This window comes from Impatiens glandulifera, chromosome 6 (assembly GCF_907164915.1).
Source record: "Impatiens glandulifera chromosome 6, dImpGla2.1, whole genome shotgun sequence".
Classification (NCBI taxonomy): domain Eukaryota; kingdom Viridiplantae; phylum Streptophyta; class Magnoliopsida; order Ericales; family Balsaminaceae; genus Impatiens; species Impatiens glandulifera.
Window position 1 is genome coordinate 32,099,505 of NC_061867.1, and position 12,684 is coordinate 32,112,188.

Here is a 12,684-nt window from a genome sequence, read left to right on the forward strand (position 1 = left end):
AACTCTTACTAACAATTTTGGTGTAATATCCTTTTTTAAGATTAATTCAATATTGTGAAAATCTAATTTCACATTACCTCAATAAAATCTTTGTGATAAAGATAAGAAATATATTAATTTAATAATAATATTTAATGAAATATTGTTTTTGGTAACTAAATAATATATTCAATCTCTTTATATATGATTCAAAAACCTTTGAAATGTATCCCATAAAAAAAGATATCACTATAGAGAAAGATATTTCGATTAAGATGATTAAAAGTACCGATAGTTCACTAACGTTTTCGAAGAGAAAGTTCAGCGTTTTCAAGAAAGCTGGTGAACTTTCCACTCTTTGTGGAAGTGAGCTAGCGATAGTCATGTTTAGTCCAAGTGGAAAAGCTTTCTCTTATGGAAACCCCAGTGTAAATTCCATATTGGATCAATTCATGGGCCTTGATCCCTTGAAAACACTTGACCCAATATCCCATGAACTCTTAGAGGCACAAAACAATTTACGTGTTCGAGAGATTGAAGCTCGAATAGCAGAGGTTGAAGATATGCTCAAACTTGAACAACAACGAGAACTGTCACTAGATATGACTAACCATGCAAAGAAAAGATGGTGGGAACAATCCTTTAAGGAGATGAGCTTGACTGAGTTACATTTGAGGAAGGATAAGATGGAAGAGCTAAAAATGTTTTTTGAAGAGCAGAAAAAAATGAAGATGTTGACCGAATGATTGCATGATTAGTTGTTAAGATATGTTGGTTAGGACTTTGTTTCATTTTAGTAGTCTAAGAGCCTAGTGGTTCTAGAATTGGTTTTCTTTTTCTGTTTTATTTGTCTAATGTTCTAAAATTTGGTTCTCAATCTTTTACTTTTTATGCCTCATCTATTTTATATAAGTAGTTTTCTTAATGATTTGTTTATATTTATATTTTAGTTTGGATCAAATAATATATCAAGTTATTATTAGAAATTTACACTTATTTTGTAATGTATATAATATTTTTGCAATAGCACAACTCTATGTTTAAAGTGAAAAAGCAATAAATACAATTCTTATTATAAAAATATATGGTCCAATCATCCTTCTTTAATTATATTATAAGAGGATAGTGAGACTATATAGTTTGATTACTTAGATATGATTCAATTATTATTTAAAATTCGTTTTGAATAATGTTTTTATAATATACAATTGTAACTGACGGGTCATCAGTTTCTAGTCCAAATAAGTAGTGCTCAAAAACATCTCATTTTATCTATGATCATTTTTACATTAACAACATAAATACTATGGTTAAATTGTGGTTTCATTGATGTAAACACTCATATGAATAGGAATTAAATCAATAAATATCCTTATTTTAAAATAATAATGTAATTCCAATTGAGTGTAAACAATTATAAATTAATAAATAAAATCTTTGCAAAAGCAAAATTATTCATTTTCCATATTAATATCCATCTAAAGTTATTTCAATAATCTTCTTTCATAAAAAAATTACTTATTATTAATATCAATAGTAATTTCCATAATCTTCTCCAATAAAATTGTTATTTATAACATTTTTACAAGATTGTCTATATTTTCTGTCAAATTATTTGTATTTTAAAAAAGAGGATAATATTTTTAATTAGTTATTATTTTGCAAGAAAAAATCTTTAAACTAATATCCTAATTTTTTTGGTTCGAAAACACAAACTAGATAAAATTAGAACCTAACAAGAAAATAACGAAAATAATAACAAAATGAATAAAGTGAAATAAATAAATTTCATGAACCAATAATTTATATGATGAACGATGAAGAGACAATTGTCTAGGAATTGAAAAATGTATGAGGTAGGATTTATCGTTTTCAAACTATTTCTCTAACTCTCTAGTGGTAAGTTGAATTAAAAAAATATATATATATATATAATAATATACTAAATAAAGTTTATATATATATATATATATATATATATATATATATATATATATATATATATATATTGGTTGTGTATACAAAGCTGATAAAAGGGTCATATTTATCAACATAAACAGATATGAACAATCGAAGTAACTTTTTTTTCTTACTTTTTTTTCTTATTTTCTTCAAATACATGCATGAACTGTCACCCTTCTCTTAGAAGATGCATCCGGCCTAAAAGATTGAGAATTTGGTACATGACAAAATTGAAGAGAACTCGTGACTTACAATCTCGCTGGAAAAAAATCCAATTGTTTTCTACAAACTACCGAAATTTGAATAAACCATTTTTTGGATTTATATTCGTCGATCTTAAATGTTTAATATATAAGATTTTGATTGGAATATTTCGAAAATAAAAATTGGAGGAAGAAGATGACATATTTCCTTGTTGCTTCTTTTTTTTAATCTCAAACAATATTGGAAAATTGTGGCAAGTTCCTCATATATATATAACAATACAAATATATGTTAGCGACGATACAAAATTTGTTTGTAATAAATTGCAACTTGACATAATTCTCTTCATCAATAATCCACACAATAAAACCAAATCAAATATTGACTAATGTATTTTTATTTAAACTATGTTAAAGAGATTAATTTATTAAAGACATTAACAAATATTATGGATGTAATTAGAAAGATAATGCATGAAATATCGTAAAAATCATGTCAAAGTCATGTCAATGTCGTCCCATTGTAATTATTTATATGTTCTTATCTTTTAATGGGTTTACAATCTTTCCTATCTTTAGATTTTTATATAAATAATAAGATATAGAATAAATGAATTTCTTAATATTTAATAATATTAACTATAATTAATATTATTTAAATAATTGAATCTTTAGATTGATGATGAATAAATATAAATAATTTAGAAATGTTCGACATCATAATTGAAAACGCATTACATACCAAAAAATAAATATTATTTTGTTCCGCATATACGACAAATGTACCAGCACATAGTTGAGACCTATAATTTGAAGTGACTAAATTTTCCGAAGCTTAAATGTTTTTAAGTATTTTCCAACACAATAAATAGTTCTAAAGCGTTGAAACAAATGTTATTAACAGTACACTTATGCTAATATAATATTTTATGCTAGAAATGTTTGACAGTGATATAATGACGTATAAAATGCACACGAACTTTTATTTACCTATCTGCCAAAAAATATAATTCACACAACAACAATTATATATTCAATCCCTTTATATATGATTCAAAAACCTTTGAAATGTATCCCATAAAAAAGGATATCACTATAGAAAAAGATATTTCGATTAAGATGATTAAAAGTACCGATAGTTCACTAACGTTTTCGAAGAGAAAGTTCAGCGTTTTCAAGAAAGCTGATGAACTTTCCACTCTTTGTGGAAGTGAGCTAGCGATAGTAATGTTTAGTCCAAGTGGAAAAGCGTTCTCTTATGGAAACCCCAGTGTAAATTCCATATTGGATCAATTCATGGGCCTTGATCCCTTGAAAACACTTGATCCAATATCCCATGAACTCTTAGAGGCACAAAACAATTTACGTGTTCGAGAGATTGAAGCTCGAATAGCAGAGGTTGAAGATATGCTCAAACTTGAACAACAACGAGAACTGTCACTAGATATGACTAACCATGCAAAGAAAAGATGGTGGGAACAATCCTTTAAGGAGATAAGCTTGACTGAGTTACATTTGAGGAAGGATAAGATGGAAGAGCTAAAAATGTTTTTTGAAGAGCAGAAAAAAATGAAGATGTTGACCGAATGATTGCATGATTAGTTGTTAAGATATGTTGGTTAGGACTTTGTTTCATTTTAGTAGTCTAAGAGCCTAGTGGTTCTAGAATTGGTTTTCTTTTTCTGTTTTATTTGTCTAATGTTCTAAAATTTGGTTCTCAATCTTTTACTTTTTATGCCTCATCTATTTTATATAAGTAGTTTTCTTAATGATTTGTTTATATTTATATTTTAGTTTGGATCAAATAATATATCAAGTTATTATTAGAAATTTACACTTATTTTGTAATGTATATAATATTTTTGCAATAGCACAACTCTATGTTTAAAGTGAAAAAGCAATAAATACAATTCTTATTATAAAAATATATGGTCCAATCATCCTTCTTTAATTATATTATAAGAGGATAGTGAGACTATATAGTTTGATTACTTAGATATGATTCAATTATTATTTAAAATTCGTTTTGAATAATGTTTTTATAATATACAATTGTAACTGACGGGTCATCAGTTTCTAGTCCAAATAAGTAGTGCTCAAAAACATCTCATTTTATCTATGATCATTTTTACATTAACAACATAAATACTATGGTTAAATTGTGGTTTCATTGATGTAAACACTCATATGAATAGGAATTAAATCAATAAATATCCTTATTTTAAAATAATAATGTAATTCCAATTGAGTGTAAACAATTATAAATTAATAAATAAAATCTTTGCAAAAGCAAAATTATTCATTTTCCATATTAATATCCATCTAAAGTTATTTCAATAATCTTCTTTCATAAAAAAATTACTTATTATTAATATCAATAGTAATTTCCATAATCTTCTCCAATAAAATTGTTATTTATAACATTTTTACAAGATTGTCTATATTTTCTGTCAAATTATTTGTATTTTAAAAAAGAGGATAATATTTTTAATTAGTTATTATTTTGCAAGAAAAAATCTTTAAACTAATATCCTAATTTTTTTGGTTCGAAAACACAAACTAGATAAAATTAGAACCTAACAAGAAAATAACGAAAATAATAACAAAATGAATAAAGTGAAATAAATAAATTTCATGAACCAATAATTTATATGATGAACGATGAAGAGACAATTGTCTAGGAATTGAAAAATGTATGAGGTAGGATTTATCGTTTTCAAACTATTTCTCTAACTCTCTAGTGGTAAGTTGAATTAAAAAAATATATATATATAATAATATACTAAATAAAGTTTATATATATATATATATAAATATATATATATATATATATATATATTTATTGGTTGTGTATACAAAGCTGATAAAAGGGTCATATTTATCAACATAAACAGATATGAACAATCGAAGTAACTTTTTTTTCTAACTTTTTTTTCTTATTTTCTTCAAATACATGCATGAACTGTCACCCTTCTCTTAGAAGATGCATCCGGCCTAAAAGATTGAGAATTTGGTACATGACAAAATTGAAGAGAACTCGTGACTTACAATCTCGCTGGAAAAAAATCCAATTGTTTTCTACAAACTACCGAAATTTGAATAAACCATTTTTTGGATTTATATTCGTCGATCTTAAATGTTTAATATATAAGATTTTGATTGGAATATTTCGAAAATAAAAATTGGAGGAAGAAGATGACATATTTCCTTGTTGCTTCTTTTTTTTAATCTCAAACAATATTGGAAAATTGTGGCAAGTTCCTCATATATATATAACAATACAAATATATGTTAGCGATGATACAAAATTTGTTTGTAATAAATTGCAACTTGACATAATTCTCTTCATCAATAATCCACACAATAAAACCAAATCAAATATTGACTAATGTATTTTTATTTAAACTATGTTAAAGAGATTAATTTATTAAAGACATTAACAAATATTATGGATGTAATTAGAAAGATAATGCATGAAATATCGTAAAAATCATGTCAAAGTCATGTCAATGTCGTCCCATTGTAATTATTTATATGTTCTTATCTTTTAATGGGTTTACAATCTTTCCTATCTTTAGATTTTTATATAAATAATAAGATATAGAATAAATGAATTTCTTAATATTTAATAATATTAACTATAATTAATATTATTTAAATAATTGAATCTTTAGATTGATGATGAATAAATATAAATCATTTAGAAATGTTCGACATCATAATTGAAAACGCATTACATACCAAAAAATAAATATTATTTTGTTCCGCATATACGACAAATGTACCAGCACATAGTTGAGACCTATAATTTGAAGTGACTAAATTTTTCGAAGCTTAAATGTTTTTAAGTATTTTCCAACACAATAAATAGTTCTAAAGCGTTGAAACAAATGTTATTAACAGTACACTTATGCTAATATAATATTTTATGCTAGAAATGTTTGACAGTGATATAATGACGTATAAAATGCACACAAACTTTTATTTACCTATCTGCCAAAAAATATAATTCACACAACAACAATTATATGAAGAATTACATAAAGTACAAGAACATTGAGTGTATGAATAAAATTAGCTTATTTTTTTAACCTATTATTTCAAGATAGAGAATTCTTGAAACAAATTTACATATGGACAAAATATAACAATATAAACAATTAAGAAAAGGTAAAAAGTTAATGCATAGTCATTTGAAGAGTTTCGAAAATGTTGGGTCAAATTATTTTGACTAAGTGTTGAAATAATTTATCCCCTGATATTTTGATGATGAAATAAGTTATAAGTTTTGATACAGGTGTATTAAGACAAACATGTCTTTGGACTTGGATCTAATGAGGATCATTAGACCGATTTTGATCTCGATTCGCATTAAGTTAGACGCTAGTCTAATGGAATTAGACGTACAGTCTAACTCATTGGAGTTAGACGTTTAAGTCTAATAGACGTGTAAAGAATTAGACGGGTAGTCTAATGAATACAAGGAATTAGACGTGAGTCTAATGGAATTAGACGTACAGTCTAACTCATCGGAGTTAGACGTGTAAGTCTAATAGACGTGCAAAGAATTAGACGGGTAGTCTAATGAATACACGGAATTAGACGTACAGTCTAACTCATCGGAGTTAGACGTGTAAGTCTAATAGACGTGTAAAGAATTAGACGGGTAGTTTAATGAATACACGGAATTAGACGTGAGTCTAATGGAATTAGACGTACAGTCTAACTCATCGGAGTTAGACGAGTAAGTCTAATAGACGTAAAGAATTAGACAGGTAGTCTAATGAATACACGGAATTAGACGCGAGTCTAATGGAATTAGACGTACAGTCTAACTCATCGGAGTTAGACGTGTAAGTCTAATAGACGTGTAAAGAATTAGACGGATTGTCTAATTAGTGAAAGTTAGACATGGGTCTAACTCCTTCAGATAAGTCTGAAGTAGAACCGGAATTAGACGTGGTAGTCTAACTCAGTGGAGTTAGACGTACCCGTCTAATGGTTATTATAATTAGACGGATTGTCTAATTAGTGAAAGTTAGACGTGGGTCTAACTCCTTCAGATAAGTCTGAGGTAGAACCGGAATTAGACGTGGTAGTCTAACTCAGTGGAGTTAGACGTACCCGTCTAATGGTTATTATAATTAGACGGATTGTCTAATTAGTGAAAGATAGCTGTGGGTCTAACTCCTTCAGATAAGTCTGAGGTAGAACCGAAATTAGACGTGGTAGTCTAACTCAGTGGAGTTAGACGTACCCGTCTAATGGTTATTATAATTAGACGGATTGTCTAATTATTGAAAGTTAGACGTGAGTCTAACTCCTTCAGATAAGTCTGAGATAGAACCGGAATTAGACATGGTAGTCTAACTCAATGGAGTTAGACGTACCCGTATAATGGTTATTAATATTAGACGCAAGTCTATGTACATTAGACCAGGCGGTCTAATAGACGCTTTTCATCAGAAGGAGTTGACTTATTTCATTAGACTGATCCGTCTAACTGAAATACGTCTAATGCTTTGATTCAAGCAGTACGCTTGAATCTAGCATTTCTCCTACCCACGTGTTATAGTTGTACCATACTACTGCTCCACTTTCTTGTGAAGATTAGTACAACAGCTATATGCATCCAATCACGGAATGACACGTAAGAGAATTTTCCTCACATTACCCGTTTTGCAGGTACATCCCTGATGGAATATTCGGCGCACTACCAGTTCGGTACGGCCACGATCCTTGTGCTCAGAACCTGCTGTGTACAATGGAGGCTTTCCAATGGAAGAGCGCCACGTATCATTCTTGAAGATTCGACCGTTAGCTTTTGATCAGTATTTAACCAATCCTTAGAGCAACAGACGAAGTACCAATTCTTATCTTGCCTGACACGAAACCTTACGAACAAGCATACTGATTTTGCAGAGAGAGAGTCTACTCAATCATCTTGCTTACTGAACTCATTCTTGAAGCTTCTTTCTACTTGTACTGTGTGTGAATCGAGAGAGAGATAGAATCAAAACACCATTAGCTGAGTGATATTTTTCATCTTCTTGTAATTGAACAGAAAGTGTTCTGTTCAATAGTGAGCTAAGTGTGTGTGTAAACTGTATTTTATTCTCATCATTTAGTGAATCCTTCCGGTGGTTGGAAGAAGGGTGACGTAGGAGAGTTTCTCCGAACATCCATAAACAAACTGTTGTGTTCTTAATTTTCTGTCATCTTTTCATATTTCGACTTGTGCTTCAAACCCAAGTAAACAATTCCGCCTTGAATCCGTTTTAAGTGTTTACACAAGTTTGCGTAGAATAGAAAGTGAATTAAATCTCTAACAGTATTTCTTTCAAACCGTTTTTCATAAGTCTTTATCCTTAGCCAGACCCCCATCTCTAACGATAAATCCGATCCTATCAGAAAATATTAATGGTAAATAAAATATGTCAAACGGTTTTCTATTATAGTCGGCGTTATACAAAATATTAAAACAACAGGATAAACTATAAGAATCAATTAATTTAATGTGAACTTATCCCAATTTGTATAAAATTAATTTAAATCTATTAATAAATAATTACCTCATTAAATTCTTTATGACAAAGATGAGAAATATATTATTGTAATAAATGTATTAAATGACATATTTATTATTTTGTAAATAAATTTCAACGGGTACCCTTTATAATCTTCAAAAATATGTGAAACTTAAGTATATCAACAAAGAGAGTGATAAAGATATACAAACCATAGAGAAAGATAGTTATGACCAGAAAATCAAGTAGAGGTCGTCAGATAATCCCGATAAAGTGGATTGAAGATAGGGCTAAGCATTCTGTAGCATTCTCAAAGAGAAAGTCTGGTGTCTTAAAAAAGGTAAGTGAACTTTCTATTATATGTCATGTGTGGAATAGATATGGCACTAATTTTGTTCATTGAAAGCGGCAAAGTCTTCTCTTATGGCAATCCTACTTTAAATGCCATATTAGATCGTTTTTTGGGTGTAGATCCCCAAAGAGTGTTTGGTCTAGTATCACTTAAAATCATTGAGGCACAATATATTTGTGGTATTCAAGAGATGGAAGCTAAAATAATAAATGGTAAAGAAATACTCAAACTTGAGATACAACGTGAGAAAACGTTGTCACTAGAGATGATTAACCATGCTATAAGAAAATGGTGGGAGCAACCAATCGATAAAATGAGCTTACTCCAAATACAAATGAGGAATTCTAGTATGGAAGACCTAAAGATGGTATTCGAAGAAAAAAAAAAGGTTAAAGATGGCCCCACACAATTGGAATTCATTGGATTTATTAGCCTTTACTAGTGTAAACCAAATTAGTCTACGATTAGTTTTTAGTTTGTGTCAAACTTTATTATAATATGTTATATGAATTTTATTAAAATATGTTGTTTTAGATAACCATCTTTCACTTTTGGTGGCAATGTATTTTATAAAAGTATTTTAATTAGTATTCTTAATGTTTTTTTCTATTTAATTTTAAGTTAAAATAATATATCAAGTGATCATTATTGAATGTTCTCATCCATTTTTACTAATATATTTTTTTTTGTACAATCACTAATTTTCTAAGGCACAACTCAATTTTAAAATGAAAAATAAATAAATAAAAAGTACAAGAGGAGAAGACTTTATGTTTGTGTTGAACATTTTGATGTATTGAAGTGGGACAACCTTTCTCATATATCTTTGCCTTTCATATCTTGGAATGAAGTGAGATGGTTTGTCATTATAGAGATCTAGTATTTTATATAGAGATCCCTTATAAATTGAATAAAATCCTTAACACAAGAAAAAAGATGCAAAATTGAACTGTTTATTATTATTGCTCTTAGTAAAACAAAAGTGAGACAATGTTTTTGATATAAAAATATCACTTTAACCCTTGAACTATTATATTTTATTTAAAATTACAACCTAACTTATTAAAATATTTTTTTCTTATTCTAAAAATACAATTATAACTATGTACAAAATAAATAAATATCATTAGAACTATTTAAAATATAATACTTAATCATGATATTTATCTCAATATTCTCCACTCAAGATAAACAACTAATTGAACCATCAAAATTTCAAATTATGGAAAATAAAGTGTTTTAGTAAAATATCAATCACTAGTCATTTCATGTTTTAAATATATATATATATATATATATTGATTTCTAACTAAATGATAATCAATATCTAAATAATTTTTTTTAATGAAAATAGAATTTTCTGAAATATATATACTAGTTATCACAATATAATGAAATAGGTAAATGAATTTCATATTTCAATTCTTTTAAAATGTAAAATGTAAAATATCTATTATAATTTACACAGAATTGTAACTAAACTTTAATATTTTTGTTGTTTATAGAGTCTAATATGAATCTGAATATGTTTTAAGTTATGTCTTATTTTGAAAAGATAAAAAAATCTACCATTGAAATAGTTCACTTTAGATATATTATCAAATAAAGAACAGAATTCCAACAATATGAGTGGTTTATGTATAAATTGAGAAAGTTGTACTACATATAAAATATATGGAGGTGTGTTGTTTAAGTATAAAACTCACCAATTAGCCTGGATCTCTAAAAGAGTTTGAGATTATTCTCAAATTTGGTATCATTTACCATTGGCCTTAACAAGTTTGCATCACATCATTTATATCATCATTTGGAAAAAAAGTTGTTCCAATAAAGTTAGACTTCACCTTGATATTCTCAATGTCTATTAATTTAGAGTCTTTTAAATTGAACGTATCACAAGTAAATTTATAATTTGTTTGTGATGTTACTTTATTAGAAATATTATTATGATTAGAAGACAACGTAATGTGATCATAATTTGTGATGGTTGGAAATTCTTTAAAAACAATTTTTTTTCCATAGAAAACAACATTTATAGATGTAACTATTTCATCCGAATTAAAGTTATATAATAGATAAACATTTTTTATGTTTGAATATAATCTTATGAATACACACTTAATCTCTCTATTCTCAAACTTTGATTTTTGTGGATATATAATAGTCATATAGCATAAACATCCAAACAAAATTCAACATAGTGTAATACATAAAAATATAATTTCTAATTAAATATTGATGTGGGCATTCTATTTATCAAAACATTATAGACAAACCTTAATAACTCATTAACTCACCATTTTGTTGTTGTGTATAAACACATATGGTTTGATGAATTGTTCTCATTTGTTAAAAAAAAAAACCATTGCATTTCAAATTAAAAATTAAGATCCATTATTAAACATCACTTTGTTGAACATAATAGTTTTATTAATTAGAAGAAAAATCCAAGTGTCTTAAATAATTATTAATAATAGTTTACCTATAAAGTGTTTTTATGAAAGATACATATAAGGACCCAAAGATCTATATGATTTATTCAAAAATATGTTTTTGTCATAATTGTGCCAGTGGGGAAAAATAAGCATGTAACCATCATTAGCAAAAGAAAAATTAGTATTAAACTAATTTCTTACATCAAATTAATCATTTTTCTAAGTTCAAACAAGAAATTCTAACTAAGATCCTACGTCACACTACTATTTTCAGAAAAAAATACAATTTATTTTCTCATCTCTAATCAGTTTAACCAGAGATAATAAATTGTATTTAAAATCAGGTAAATATAATACATCCTTTAAAATAATTTTGTCACTTAACACCAAATTTCTTGTTTCATTTATTATTTTATTTGAACCATATCGTAGATAAATATTTTTATTTAAGTTAGAAGGTCTATATTGATACTGGTCCATAAATCAATTAGCCAAAAATTCATTTTGCTTTAAAGATAATTTAAACTCATTTTTAATTTCATAAATAGTTAGATATGATATTTTTGAATTCGAAGACTTACTTGCATCGAAGTTAATATTAATGCAGTCTCTTTTTCCTTTTGATGTGCTTGTTGTTTTTCATTTCTTTCCTTAACATTATGAATTTCCTTTTATTGAATTTTTAAATCTTTACTGGTTCATTTTCTTAATCAAAATACATTGCATTAGTGTATATAAACATGTCTTCTTTTTCTCTTGTTTGTCTACTATTTAGAGTAGCTCACGATATTGTATCACCATTCCTTAAATATGACCTTTCATATTGAAATGTCTACATATCTGTATTTTATGTCCTTTCCTCACATCTTTAGTTTTATTTTTATTAAGATTTTTTTTAGGAACTTTTCTTCATAAACATGGCTGAAGTATATGTGTTATGTTCACATATTTATGTTTCTCTTGATCTCAACATTAAGAATTATTATAATTGCCTTGTATATAGATGTTTTGATTCCATGTCTAGTATTGAATCTATTAAATTTTCATAAAAATAATTTAATCCCATAATAAAAAGAAGCATATTGTTCTCCTCATAATCCATTATTACTTTTTTTCTAGTTTAAAGTCTACAAAATCTTGTTTACTCCTGTCACATGTATATCTTAATCATCTAACTTTATAATAATAATTTTCAAGATTAAGATTAGCTTCTTTAGTCCTACATA

The 12,684-nt window shown here is 27.1% G+C and overlaps 2 protein-coding genes across 2 annotated transcripts; both read left to right on the top strand.

Annotated features, from left to right (window-relative positions):
• Positions 1–254: 254 nt before the first annotated feature.
• Positions 255–725, top strand: LOC124943510 (agamous-like MADS-box protein AGL62). The gene has a single exon (XM_047484008.1). The coding sequence runs from the start codon at positions 255–257 to the stop codon at positions 723–725; it is 471 nt and encodes a 156-aa protein (XP_047339964.1).
• A 2,487-nt stretch (positions 726–3,212) lies between these two features.
• On the top strand, positions 3,213–3,734 carry LOC124943511 (agamous-like MADS-box protein AGL62). The gene has a single exon (XM_047484010.1). The coding sequence runs from the start codon at positions 3,213–3,215 to the stop codon at positions 3,732–3,734; it is 522 nt and encodes a 173-aa protein (XP_047339966.1).
• Positions 3,735–12,684: the final 8,950 nt, after the last annotated feature.